The sequence below is a fragment of the Staurois parvus genome, unplaced genomic scaffold (assembly GCF_062004578.1).
Source record: "Staurois parvus isolate SC_StPar_1 unplaced genomic scaffold, SC_StPar_1.0 ptg000231l, whole genome shotgun sequence".
Taxonomy (NCBI): Eukaryota; Metazoa; Chordata; class Amphibia; order Anura; family Ranidae; genus Staurois; species Staurois parvus.
The window spans coordinates 1,014,064-1,028,613 of record NW_028318027.1 but is presented as its reverse complement, the minus strand read 5'-3'; the positions used below and the strand labels follow the sequence as shown (position 1 = coordinate 1,028,613).

At 43.2% G+C, this 14,550-nt stretch overlaps 1 protein-coding gene across 1 annotated transcript; it reads left to right on the top strand.

Moving 5' to 3' along the window:
• Window positions 1–7,295: 7,295 nt before the first annotated feature.
• On the top strand, window positions 7,296–8,404 carry LOC149460383 (olfactory receptor 6B2-like). Its single transcript, XM_089679786.1, has one exon. The coding sequence runs from the start codon at window positions 7,368–7,370 to the stop codon at window positions 8,307–8,309; it is 942 nt and encodes a 313-aa protein (XP_089535912.1). The 5' UTR covers window positions 7,296–7,367; the 3' UTR covers window positions 8,310–8,404.
• The last annotated feature ends 6,146 nt before the right edge of the window (window positions 8,405–14,550 follow it).

Below are 14,550 nucleotides of genomic sequence, written 5' to 3'. Positions count from 1 at the left end.
CCAAAACCTTTCACACCCAATCCGAAAAAATTTTTTTTTACTGATATTACAAAATATTAGAATGAAAAATATATATTTAAAATGTATGAAATAGGGAGTCATTGGTTAAAAATATGAGTTACTGTCCTTTTGTCTACAGCATATTAAAATTACAAAAATGTAAGTTTGTGTAAAAATGCTCTCTCTCTCCCCCCTCTCTCTCCCCCTCTCCCTCTCTCTCCCTCTCTCTCTCTCTCTCTCTCTTTCTCTCTCTCACTAACTCTCTCTGCCTTGCTCTATCTTTTCTCTCTCTCTCTCCTGCTCTCTCTCTACCCCCCCCTCTCTCTCTCTCTCTCTCTCTCTCGCTCGCTATCTCTCTCTGTCTTGCTCTATCTTTTCTCCAGCTCTCTCCCCCTCTCAATCTCTCTCTCTACCTATCTCTCTCTCTCTCTCTCTCACTCTCTCGCTATCTCTCTCTACCCCCCTCTCTCTCTAACTCTCTCTCTCTAACTCTCACTAACTCTCTCTGTCTTGCTCTATCTTTTCTCTCTCCCCCCCCTCTCTCTACCTCTCTCTCTACCTATCTCTCTCTCTCTCTCTCTCTCTCTCGCTATCTCTCTCTGTCTTGCTCTATCTTTTCTCCCGCTCTCTCTCCCTCTCCATCTCTCTCTACCTATCTCTCTCACTCTCTCTCTCGCTCTCTCGCTATCTCTCTCTAACTCTCTCTCTAACTCTCACTAACTCTCTCTGTCTTGCTCTATCTTTTCTCTCTCTCCCCCCTCTCTCTCTACCTCTCTCTACCTATCTCTCTCTCTCTCTCTCTTGCTATCTCTCTCTACCTCTCTCTCTCTCTAACTCTCACTAACTCTCTCTGTCTTGCTCTATCTTTTTTCTCTCTTTCTATTTTCCTCTCTCCCTTTCTTTCTCTCTTCCTTCCTTCCTTCCTTCCTTCCTCTCCCTCTTTTTGTTCATTCGTTCGTTCTTCCTCTCCCTCTTTTTTTCTTTCTTTCTTTCTCCCCCCCCCCTCTCTCTCTCTCCCTCTTTCTAACTTTCTCTGTCTTTCTCTCTCTTTCTCTCTTTTCCTCTCCTCTCTTTTTCTCTCTCCCTTTCTCTATTTCTTTCTCCCTTCCTTCCTCTCCCTCTTTCTTTCTTTCTCTCTCTCTCTCCCTTTCTCTCTATCTTTTATTTTCTCTCTCGCCCCCTCTCCCCCTCTCTCTCTCTCTCCTTTTCTCTATCTTTTATTTTCTCTCTCTTTAAATTCAATTCCTTCCTTCCTTCTTCTTCTTCTTCTCTCTCTCTCTCTCTCTGTCTCTTGTTTCTCTTTTTTCTCTCTCTCCCCCTTTCTCTCTTCCTCTTTCTTTCTTCCTCCCTTCCTCTCCCTCTTTCTTTCTTTCTTTCTTCCTTCCTTCCTTCCTCTCCTTCTTTCTTTCTTTCTTTCTTTCTCGCCCTCTCTCTCCCCCCTCTCTTTTATTTTTGCTCTCTTTTATTTTCTCTCTCTTTAAATTCAATTCCTTCCTTCCTTCTTCTCTCTCTCTCTCTCTCTCTCTATGTCTCTTGTTTCTCTTTTTTTTCTCCCTCTCTTTCCTTCTTTCTCTCTCTGTCTCCTCTTTCTCTCTCATTTCAATTTCTTTCTCTCTTTCTTTTCTATTTTTCTTTCTTGCTTTCTCTCTCGCTCTCGCTTTTTCTTTCTTTTCCCATATCTCTCTCCTGTTCCTTTAAAACAGAATATTATGGAAAATAAAATAATAGAATAAAACAGAATAGAAAATAAAGGAATAGAATACAAATTAATAGAGTAGAATACAAATAAATAGAATGGAATAGAATAGAAAAGAATGGAATAGAATAGAAAAGAATACAGTAAATCAGAGCACAATATAATAGAAAATAAAAGAATAGAATTGAAAAAAATGAACAGAATAGAAAACATAGAATATATTTGAATAGAATAGAATAAAATATAGTACAATAAAATTAAAAAAAAATAGTTTTCTTCTGAAATTTGAAAATAATAGAATAGATTTGAATAGAATAGAGTAAAACAGAATAGAAAATAATGGAATAGAATAGAAAAGAATACAGTAAATCAGAGCACAATATAATAGAAAATAAAAGACTAGAATTGAAAAAAGGAACAGAATATAAAAAATAGAATATATTTGAATAGAATAAAATACAATACAATAAAATAGAAAAAATAGTTTTCTTCTGAAATTTGAAAATAATAGAATAGATTTGAATAAAATAGAGTAAAACAGAATATAATGGAATAGAAAAGAATAGAATACAATAGAAAAGAATAGAATACAATAAAATAGAAAATAAAAGAATAGAATAGAAAAACGGAATATAATAGAAAAAAATAGAATAAATTGGAATAGAATAGAATAAAAAGAATAGCATAGAATAGAAAAAACAAAAGAACATAATATAATAAAATAGAAAGAATACAGCCATCTTCCAAACTTCAAATTTCAAATAGGATACATTTTTAATTTGAGCCAATACTTTTTGGCTCAAATTCGAAAACAAATACACAAAAAAACTAAACAAAACAAAATTCAAAAACAAATGAAACAAATTCACTTAAACAACATTATTTAAATAACAAATTGAAATGAAACAAAACGTTTTCGTCCTGCACGTCTAACCGATTGTCCTATGGCGATTTCCTGTCTATACAACTGGTCACCACAACCTGCCTATTATCCAGGGGTGGCCGGTCTTTTAGGCTGGAGTTCTGCTTTAATGTCTTACATTTACACCATCCCTGGAAAGAGTAGGACTCTCTGATCTGGTTTCTCTCCTCCACGGATCGCGTATCCGGAGAATTCTGCTCACTTGATTTTTTTTATTTTTTTTCAGCATTTGGGGATTTCAAGGTTTGCTTTATTTCTGATAATTTTGCCTTTGATATTCTGGGAAAATGTATTGATCATTTTTATCATTTTGTTTGCTCTAGTGCCAAGGATTTTTATTTATAATTAGTGATGGGCCTAACACCCCCCTGTTCGGTTCCCGGTCGAACATGCGAAACTACAAAATGTTTGACCGCAAACTTCGAACACGAACCGAACAACTGAGCGGCATATTCCTGCATCTGAGCATGTGGTGAGATCCCGCTCAGTGACTACAATCCGGCATGAGTTCATGATGACGTCACGCGGTATTTTAGTAGTGAGACATTCATTCGTGTTTCTGCTGTCAGTGGGGTTCCCTGCTGACAGCTGAATATCAAAAGATTTGTCGGCATTGCCCAACTATTAAAAAAAAAAACGGTGTGGGGTCCCCCCCTCCCATTCATACCAAGCCATTCGGGTCTGGTATGGATTTTGAGAGGAACCCCCACACCAAAATAAAAAAAAAAGTGTGGGGTCCCCCTAAAATCCATACCAGACCCTTATCCGAGCATGCAGCCTGGCAAGTCATGAAAGGGGGGACGGACGAGCGAGCACCCCCCCGAACCATAGGTGCTTTGGGGTGCTCGCTCGGGGGGTGCTTGTTCGGGGGGTGCTTTGGGGTGGGGGGGCTCTCCTCCAAAGCACCTTGTCCCCATGTTGATGGGGACAAGGTGCTCTTCTGCACAACTGTGGTCTATGGACAGGAGGCTTATCAGAAGCCGGAAGCCCCCTTTAACAAGGGGGCCCCCAGATCCCGCCCCCCCATGTGAATGAATATGGGGAACTGTCAGGGCGCAGTGCATTGTGGGTACAGCGGCCAAATGCACGTACCGTTCATGTGTTCAGGGAACACACAAATGGTCCAATTCGACTCGAACATGAATCCCATCACTATTTATTATTTAGAGTATTCATGTATGCAGTTTTTGGGAATATCACATATTATTCTGATGACGTTCTTTTGTGGCAGACCATCGCAGTTGCTGGCTGCATGGTACAATTACAGGTGTATGGAGCTAGGATAAGGAGGATGTCGGTTGCCTGCACAGCATCCTTGTTTGACCCTCCCCTGCCTCTCTCTGTCAGTACTGGAGACACATTAGCTCAGCTGAGGGAGAAGAGAAACATTGGCATAATGGTCCGTACCAGTGTGCAAGAGTGTATTGTAGAAGAATAAATCATCTCTAACGTTGGGTGTCCTACATGTGTGGATATTGCTGGGTTAGAATAGTTTTTTAGAATGGGGTGCCTCAAGACTGTGATTAATTTTAAAGGGTGTCTCAGGCCTTTCCATAATTTTAAAGGGTTTCTTGACTGAAAAGAGGTTAAGAGACATTATTCATTACAGCTGGAGCTAGGCAGTGGCCACAGAAGTGGCACAGAGAATGGCAAAGAGAAGCAGAATACCTGTTGACACTGGAGGCCAAGCCCAGTGTGCCTTCCCCTAAGGTGATGGTGTAAATCCTTAGAAGAGCTAAGGTTCAGAATCTAAGGAGACTCCTAGTCATCAATGGAGCTCCTGAAGGGTGAGATGAGTTTTTTCTGTATGCGTCATCAGGTCGTGGCCCTCTGACCCATCCGAAAGGATAACTACTGATCTGGGATCAGATACACATGGAAGAGTCCTTGCAGGGTTGAGATGCTGGGATCACTAGTCTATGGGAAACAGCCAAAACTGTTGGGACTCTACAGAAACACAAAGAGGCAAAAATGAGGAAAACAAACTAAGAGTTCACCAAGGCTGGTAATAATAGGCTGGCTGGAACACACAGGGATTGCAGTGCAATGGGCAGCCGATTAGAGTATGAAAGAACACATGCTGATGAATAGAGACTGGATGCTGGGACTGGTGTAGAGAGTCACTGGAGCAGAATGTAGACTGGGGAAGATGGGGATCACAGGAGAAGGCTCAGGGGCACAGGCACATGGTCCAGGTTTAAATGCACAGCGATCACAAGGATGGAGTACATGAAGACCACTGGAGAGACACTAGGGAACATTAGAGAAAATGCCAGGAGTTGCTGGGGATCACAGGAGAGATCACTAGGTAACACAGGGGACAAATGTGGATGCATTGCTTGAACATTGAGCAACCTGCATGGTAGTCCTCTGAAGCAGCACCTACTCTGTGGTTGGCTGTGGTGCCAGAAGAAGCAGGAAGTTGGTGACCACACACACAGGGGAGAAGGCTCAATGCTAGAGCAAGGAATAACATGAACTAAAATGGAAATTGAAGCACCATGCTCTGCTAAAAAAGGCCTAGATGTGATTGTATTCCAATAAAGGTCAGCAGGACAATCCAAAGTGTATCTAGTGCCTTTTGGTGGTGGGGGCTTAAGGACTTGAGCCTAAAACAGGTCTTGTCAGCAACTGGTTTGGATAGCAATACCTGTCCTTGTAATCACACTGGAAGAAACAACATTAAAGGTCCACACATAACACACTGTCTGTCAGGAGCCGCCACGATCCACGGCTCAGCGCAGGCTCACTGTGCCCGATCACGCTAGTATACGGGCACTAGGTCCTGGCTGGCTGCGGCGGAGACAGAATCCGTGCATGCGCACTTGAAGCCACAGGTGCACGCCTGGCACCAATGACAGCGCAGGGCGCTGTATTTAAACCGCCCTGCACTGACAGGAGTTGCCGTTTGGTCTCCCTGTGTTCCTGATTTGCTGTTTGTGATTCCTGATTGTTGCTGACCCGGATTGTACCTGACCTTGCTGTATTCTCCTGCTCTGACCCCTGGCTTGCCTGACCTCCCTCCTGGATGCCCCCCTATTGGACCTGATATTCTGTTGCTGACCTGGCGTGTGACCCGACCATTCTCTGCCCGCTGCTTTGTATTGTACTGCTCCTACGGCTACCGACTTGGCTTATCTGACCACACTCCTGCTCATCCATCCATCCACCTTGCTCTGGCATATCCGCCTGTTCACATCAGGCTCTCCCCCTGCAGAAACCTCTGGCGGATCCCTCTACCATGGGAGGGTGTACTCAGGAGCCGCAACCTGGTCTCGGTTCGCTCCAAGTCCATCCCCACCATCAGGGGCCCTGGTGAACAAGCGTACCAGGACTTAGACTCCGCGCTCTGGGTAAACCTAACCAGTGGGCTGATAGAGGTACCGCCAGGCGGTTCCTTACACTGTCACTTCCAGAACAGTTCCACCAGTGAAAGATAGGGCCATGAATGATATATGATGAACCATGAGCTTTGTCTGAAATGTGTAGCTGTTGCAGCCCTCCTCAGATGGGGAAATCTCGTAGAAGAGAAGAACGAACAGGAGGGCCAAATGCTTTGTGCATTACCAACAATTTATTATTCATAAAACAGACTGGATGCCAAATGAATACTCACAAAAGTAGAGAATAAAATCGCACAAAAACCATACGATGCCTCTGTGTTGGGAATCACATACAGTATCATCATGCAACCCTGCTGGATTGGCAAGCTGATGCGTTTCAGAGGCATACCTCTTTCCTTAGAGCTATGCTGAGCTTTGAGAAAGGAGGTATGCCTCCGAAAGTCCAGTCCAGCAAGGTTGCATGATGATACGTGATTCCTAACCAGGGGCGGACTGAAAACCCATGGGGCCACCGTACAATAGGGGTTCATGGGGTCCTGTGTCCTCACCCACACTCAAACCGCTCCCAAAAAAGCCTATGAAAGGTACCAGGGGCATCTCATGGGGCCCCCTACTGACCCCGGGCCCTCGGGCAGTGCCCAAGTGTCCGAATGGTCAATCCACCCCTGTTCCTAACGCTGTGGCATCTTGTGGTTTTTATGAGATTTTATTCTCTACTTTTGTGAAAATTAATTTGCCATCAAGTCTGATTTACCATTAGAGGTCCAGTTCACTTCTAGCCCATTCACATTATTTTCAATATCAATCCCTGATGACAGAGGCATTTTTCAACTGCCAAAACACAACAGTTACTCTTTGGCTTGTCCCCCTGACTTTTACTGGAATAAAGTCATATCTGGACCCAGGGGCGGACTGACAACTCATGGGGCACCCGGGCAATAGGGGATCATGGGGCCCCTGTATCCTTGCCCAAACTCAAAAAAGCATATGAAAAAGGTACCAGGGGCATCTCATGGGGCCCCCTAATGACTCCAGGCCCTCGAGCAGTGCCCAAGTTTCCAAATGGTCAGTCCACCCCTGCCTGGACCTGTTAGCAGTGGTATGGCTCTTCAGTTTACATTTGTGTTGCATGACAGTACCAGCCAAGGAGACCAAAGAGATCTTCTGGGGGTGTAGAATCCTCCTGCCCCCGGACCTTGCCACTTTCAACAATGCCAATTTGATCATGGGTCCAACGCTATTTCTCCACTTCAGTTCATGGCAATTTGCCATCTATTCTTCTTTTGTGAATAATATTTATCTTCACACTGTTTTTTTGTTTATTTCAGCTGCTAGTAAAGGTGTTATAGAAGGCAAAATTATTTATTGATCTACAGGATATCTGATCTGATTGTCTTCTCTCTCAATGGAGCATCCGAAGAATTGCACAGACGTCACCGAAATTCTAATTGTTGGATTTAGATCTTATTATGGCTTCCGGATTCCAATGTTTGTTGTGTTCCTCATCATTTACCTTTTGATATTCGGAGAAAATCTAATGATCATCTATATCCTTTGGAGCAGCACCCGTCTTAGGTCACCCATGGTTTTTATAATTAGGAGCATGTGCGTGTATGAACTGCTGAGCATTACAAATATGCTTCCAATGATGCTCCATTATATCATTGCTAAGCGACCGACCATCACTGTTATTGGCTGCGTTGTACAATCAGTTGTGTACGGGATTACAGGAAATGTTGGGAGTTTGTTTTATGCTATGATGTCTTATGACCGATACTTGGCTGTTTGCCATCCGTTACGCTATACTTCTCTTGTGAATAATATCATCTATCTCCGGGTGGTCATCACTTTTTGGATTATTTCCATCGCACTTTCATCTGTCACAGCTGCCTTTGAGAGCCAGTTACAATTTTGTGGTCAGGACACACTTCACCATTTCTTCTGTGACTTTTTTCCATTCCTGGACCTGGCCACCTCCAATACTATACCTATTCGTTTCTATACTCTGGTGATAAGCGCCTTGATGATATTTTTCACCATTTTATCTGTTTTCATAACTTACATGTTTATAATTCATACAATTCTTAAAATCCCCTCATCCTCTGGTAGGAAGAAGACCTTCTCTACGTGTAGCTCCCACCTCATTGTGTTCTCCATGCAGTACAGTGTCAGTCTTGGTGTCTATGTGCTGCCAACTGACATAGTGACACCTCAAGTCACCAACACTTACACAATCATACAGTTTTGCTGGACCCCCTTAATGAACCCACTGATATATACATTTAACAATAAAGAGTTTCGGGCAGAATGTATGAAAAAGTTAAAGAAAGTAGATAAAACATTTTGAAATGATCACATATTATCACTTGAACCAGGTTGACCTATGATCAAAATTTACACCTGATAGCAATCAATAAAGCATGACACCTTTATCAAATCAAAGTATTGATTAAAATACTTATCAAAGTAGAAAAGTTCTGCATCATGTAACCCAAGTATTGAAAATGTAACTGTAGAAATAGGAAGACATACTCCAACCTCCGCACACCTCGTTTGGCCCGAGTTGTTAGCAGGTAAAAGCAGCCTCAGTTCATTTCATCCAAGCCATGCTTCCAGCATGTTTCTCCCTGAGGCCAGGTGCCCAATCATATGTGGGGTATCTTTTTCTATTTTTACAGCATGCTTTGGGTCTGGACAAACTTTTCCTCAACCTGCACCCTCACTAATCAGTGGCATCCAGTTCATAGGACCTTCTTAGCCTGAGTGGGGGCCATTAAGTATTTATCATGGGTTACACCAAGTACAGAAAATGTTTCATGCAGATTCTTCTAATTTTTGGGCATTTCTTCAGGACAGACCTTGTCCTGTAAAATTGCAGTGGAATGAGATGATTGACAATACACATGCACTGTGCAGCATTTTAATTATACAGTCTACTAGGTCGTTACTTTTAGAAAGGTTTGCGGACACCTAGCCATCACAGCTACCTATATGGCCAAAAGTATTGAGACACCCCTCCAAATCATTGGATTCAGGTGTTCCAATCCCCTCCAAATCATTGGATTCAGGTGTTCCAATCCCCTCCAAATCATTGGATTCAGGTGTTCCAATCCCCTCCAAATCATTGGATTCAGGTGCCCAATCCCGTTATGACCAAAGCTGTATACAATCAAGCCCCTAGGCATGCAGACTGCTTCTACAAACATTGGTGAAAGAATGGGTCGCTCTTAGATGCTCAGTGACTCCAAGCGTGGTCCCATGATAGGTGGCCACCTGTGCAATAAGTCCATCCGTGACATTTCCTGGCTACTAAATATTCCACGCTCAACTGTTAGTGGGATTATAACAAAGTGGAAGCAACTGGGAACAACAGCAACTCAGCCACCAAGTGGTAGGCCACGTCACATGACAGGGCGGGGTCAGCGCATGCTGAAGCCACACAGTGAGCAGAAGTCGCCAACTGTCTGCAGAGTCAATAGCTAAAGACCTCCAAACTCCACGTGGCCTTCAGATGAGCCCAACAACAGTGCGTAGAGAGCTTCATGGAATGGGTTTCCATGGCCGAGCAGCTGCATCCAAGCCTTCCATCACCAAGTGCAATGCAAAGCGTCAGATGCTGTGGTGTAAAGCACACCGCCACTGGACTCTAGAGCAGTAGAGACGTGTTCTCTGTCTAGCAATCTGATAGACATGTCTTTGTTTGCTGATTGCTGGTAGAACGGTACTTGCCTGACTGCATTGTGCCAAGTGTAAAGTCTGTTGGAGGGGGGATTATGGAGTGGGGTTGTTTTTCAGGGGTTGGGCTTGGCCCCCTAGTTCCAGTGAAGGTAACTCTTAAGGTGTCAGCATACCAAGACATTTTAGACAATTTCACGCTCCCAGCTTTGTGGGAAACGTTTGGGGATGGCCCCTTCCTGTTCCAACATGACTGCGCAGCAGTGCACAAAACAAGATCCATAAAGACATGGACAAGCAAATTTGAGGTGGTTGAACTTGATTCGCCTGCACAGAGTCCTGACCTCAACCCGATAGAACATCTTTGGGAGTGGAGACTGTGAGCCAGGCCTCCTCCCCCGACATCAGTGCCTGACCTCACAAATGCACTTCTGGAAGAATGGTCCAACCTTCCCATAGACACCCTCCTGAACTTTGTGGAAGGCCTTCCCAGAAGATTTGAAGCTGTTATATCTGCAAAGGGCGGGGCCAACTCAATATTGAACCCTACGGACTAAGACTGGGGGGGCCATTAAAGGTCATGTGCGTGGAAAGGGCGGGGCCAACTCAATATTGAACCCTACGGACTAAGACTGGGATGCCATTAAATGTAATGTGCGTGTAAAGGCATGCGTCTCAATACTTTGGGCTATATAGTGTACCTATAAATTATGTGGACATCCCTCCAATGTATTACGTTTAGAAGCCTCCAGTGAAGAGCACTATTAATATATATCAATACTTGGTTCCAGCATGACTGTACCCCTGTGCACAAAACCAGCTCCATAAATGTATGGGTCAACTCAAGTGGCCTGCCCAAAGCCCTGACCTCAAGTCCATTGGACACCTTTGGAATGCATTGGAATGCCAATGGCAAGGCAACATCCAACATCACTACCTGACTTCACAAATGCTCTTTTGGCTTAATGGGCTTAAAAATCGCCACAGACACTCCAATATCTTATAAAAAGCCTTCCCAGAACAGTGGAAGCTCGTATAACCACAAAGGAGGGCAGGAGGCAACTCCTAGTATAGGATGTCTGACAAGCTTATCCACTTGTGGACCACCTACTGCAGTTTTACTGCGACAAAGCGGCCCCGCTACGCTGGTACATGTACAGTACGTGTTCCAGCTTTTCCGAGTAGGGGGCATGCACCTGCTGCCTGATTTGTGCTGTCATTCGCTACAGCACAAGCTGGTCAGTAGGTCCCAACCAATGATTTAACCACTTGCCCTCCTGAGGATTTACCCCCCTTCCTGGCCACGCCTTTTTTTGCTACTCGGTGCTGCACTAATTCAACTGATAATTGCGCGGTCATGCAATGCTGCACCCAAATGAAATTTACATCCTTTTTTCCCACAAATAGAGCTTTCTTTCGGTGGTATTTGATCACCTGTGCGCTTTTTATTTTTCACGCAATAAACAAAAAAATACCACAAATTTTGCAGAAAAAATATATTTTTTACTTTCAGCTATAAAAAATATATAGTAAACTCAAAGTTGGTTATAAAATTAGGCCAAAATGTATTCTGCTCCATGTTTTTGGTAAAAAAAAAATCCCAATAAGTGTATATTGATTGCTTTGTGTGAAGTTATAGCGTCTACAAACTATGGGATAGATACTGCAATTTACGCCATTTTTTTGCTATACAGCGCTGCGCTAGATTAACGGACAATTGCGCGGTCATGCAATACGGTACATAAATGAAATTTACATCCTTTTTTTCCCACAAATTGAGCTTTCATTCGGTGGTATTTGATCGCCTGTGCGTTTTTTATTTTTTGCGCTATAAAAAAAGCCTGACAATTTTGAATATAAAAAACAATATTTTGGACTTTTTGCTATAAAACATGTCCAGTAAAAAAAATGTAAAAATCAAATTTAGTCATAAATTTTGGCCAAAATGCATTCTGCGATATGTCTTTGCTAAAAAAAAAACAATATGTGTAAATTAATTGGTTTATGTGAAAGTTATAGCGTTTACAAATGGCGGGAAAGATATTGGGATTTTAAATTTTTTTTTATACTAATAATGGCGGCGATCAGCGACTTATGGCGGCGATCAGTGACTTATGGCAGGACTGCGGCGGACATTCTGACACTTGGGGGGAACTGACTTGGGGTCACTGACATCCCCAGTGACACCAATACAGTGATCAGGGCAAAAAAAAAACACTGACACTGTACTAATGGCACTGGGCAGGAAGGGGTTAACTTTTTTATTTACTGAAAGGGTTAACTGTGTGAGGGGAGTGTTTTACTAGAGGGCGGAGGTGTGTACTCTACGGGTACACGCTGATCCGGAGAGATAAACTCTTCTCCCCGGATCAGCATGTCAGGAGCTGACAGGGGACTGACACAAAGCACGGCTGCAGTGTAAACACTGCAGCTGTCCTCTCTGTCAGTGATTGCCGCTAATCGCCGGGACATGGTAGGAAATGACCGGCTGTGACCCAGCGACTGACATCCGTGGCCGCAATCAGCAGGATGGGTATGGCGGGCACGCGCTTCGCGCACGCCCCTGTTTTGCAAGTGCACGTTTTAAAACATGCTTTTGCCCAGCCGTGCCGACCTACCACCGTATTTCTACAGTGGCTGGTCGGCAAGAAGTTAAATCATTGGCCGGGACCTGCTGATCGGCTTAGTGGATGAAAGCACAGAGCCTTGTGTTTACTAACACACAGAGCTCTGTACACTGGAGTAGTGATATGTCTGTTTTTTCACGGAGAAAAAAAAAATATATCTAGTAGTAAAAACAGATATTTCGCACATTGCACAGTATGCACACAGTTAGCCCCTTGTTTGCCGAAGATGTTAACCCCTTCCCAGGTAGTGGCATTAGTACAGTGACAGTGTATAGTGATAGTATAGCACTAACACTGATCACTGTATCAGTGTCACTAGAGATGTCAGTGTCATTTAGTCAGTTCCCACCCAGTGTCAGATTGCCCGCCGCACTAACGCTGTCCCACTATAGGTCACTGATCACCACCATTATTAGTATAAAAGAAAATATCACTTCTGGTATATATACCATTGTTTGTAGACGTTGTATAATGTGTATACCTTTCACACAAACCAATTAATATACACTTATTGAGATTTTTCTTTTTTTTTTTACCAAAGACATGTAGCAGAATACATTTTGGCCTAAATTTATGAAGAACTTATATTTTTTTTATATTTTTTTTAGTTGAATACTATTACTATTTTTTTTTCAAAAGTTTTGGACTTTTTTCATTTATATATTAAAAAATAAAAGAACAGTGATGGTCAAATACAATCAAAAGAACGTTCTAATTGTGTGAAAAAAGTGATATCAATTTAATTTGGATACAGTGTTGCATGACTGCACAAATACCAGTTTAAGTAACACAGTGCTGAACAGCAAAAAATGCCCTGATCATGCAAGGGGTAGAAACCTTCCGGAGCTTCGGGCTCCCTCCAAAAACATGAAAAGTCAGCAGCTACAAATACTGTACCTTCTGACTTTTAATTGCTTCCCGACCACGCAACCACAATGTACGACGGCCGGGCGGCAGCTGCAGGCAAAGCGAGGTATGGGTACGTTGCACTGGCTGTACTAACACAGGGGGGGGCGCTGTTCGGCCTAGTTGGTGTGCAACACTCTCCACCCGAGACCGCTGTGTCAATTGAATGTAGATGACGGTGAACGAGACTCGGTGATCATGCGATCACATGATCACAATGTTAGCAAAGTTGCTATGAATCAATCTGATTAATAACAGTTCTGCTTCAATTCCTGGTAAGCTGTGATTGGCTCACAGCTCTCATGTGATACATGGGGCCAATCACAGCACCCTGTATCATGTGACCAGCTCCAGCCAATCACAGATCACTATTATATTGAACTGTTATGAACTTAACTCATTCACGACAGTTCAAAGCAAGATTTGATCTTCATTGCTCATGCTCATAAAAAAAAAAACAAATCCCTGATCACCCCCCCAGAGTAGTACAATGTTACTATGGTAATATTGCATTACTTTGATAAAAGTATTTAAAAAAAGTAATAAAAAATGTAAAAAAAAAATAAAATAAAAAATACTGTGTTGAGATTTTTTTTTTAAATTTACTTTTTTTTTTTTTTTTTTTTAACCACTTGCCACCTGCCTTCCCGCATTGTGCGGGCAAACAGCGGCTCTGGGCAAAGCGAGGTAAACTTACGTCACTTTCTATTTCAGGTTATGAACGCGCCTGCGCCTCTCGCTGCCTCCGTCAGTCCAGGGAGAGAAAAGAGAACACCGCACTACAAAGCACTGCATTTTACACGCCCACGTTAGATTAACACATTTACTCTTTGATCGCCCCTATTAACCCTTTGATGGCCCCGTCACCCAGCCAGTGCCATTAGTACAGTGTCAGTATATAGAATTTTTTACTGATCACTGCATTCCTGCCACTAGTGACATCAGATAATGTCAGGGTCAGTAAGCGCCCCTCCGGCCAGGGTCAGCAAGCATTAGATTGCCCGCACACTATCGCACTCACGCTATAGGCCGCTGATCCCCGCCATTACTAGTATAGTGTTTGTACGGATCAATAAACTGATGACAAACAGAACTATACTACTACCCCCCTCTGAGGACGTGTTTGTACACAATACGCGTCAGGAGGAGCCACATCACGCCGTGACGTCACGCCGCTGGAGCAATGTGGAGCTCCGGCGGCCATCTTTAATACAGGATGGTCAGTACTTGCTGTCTGACGCTTTGTATTTTATATTGATGCATCGATTTTTTTAAAACTTTGAATAAATATTTATTCACAATTACTACACTATGGGAGAATTCTTGTCCATACCCTCTGGGGGAGCCCTCTGAATTTTTTAGATACACCACTCCAGGAGG

Bases quoted from the DNA above. Each gene is read 5' to 3' on its own strand.
- LOC149460383 (XM_089679786.1), top strand. From the start codon at position 7,368: ATGGAGCATCCGAAGAATTGCACAGACGTCACCGAAATTCTAATTGTT.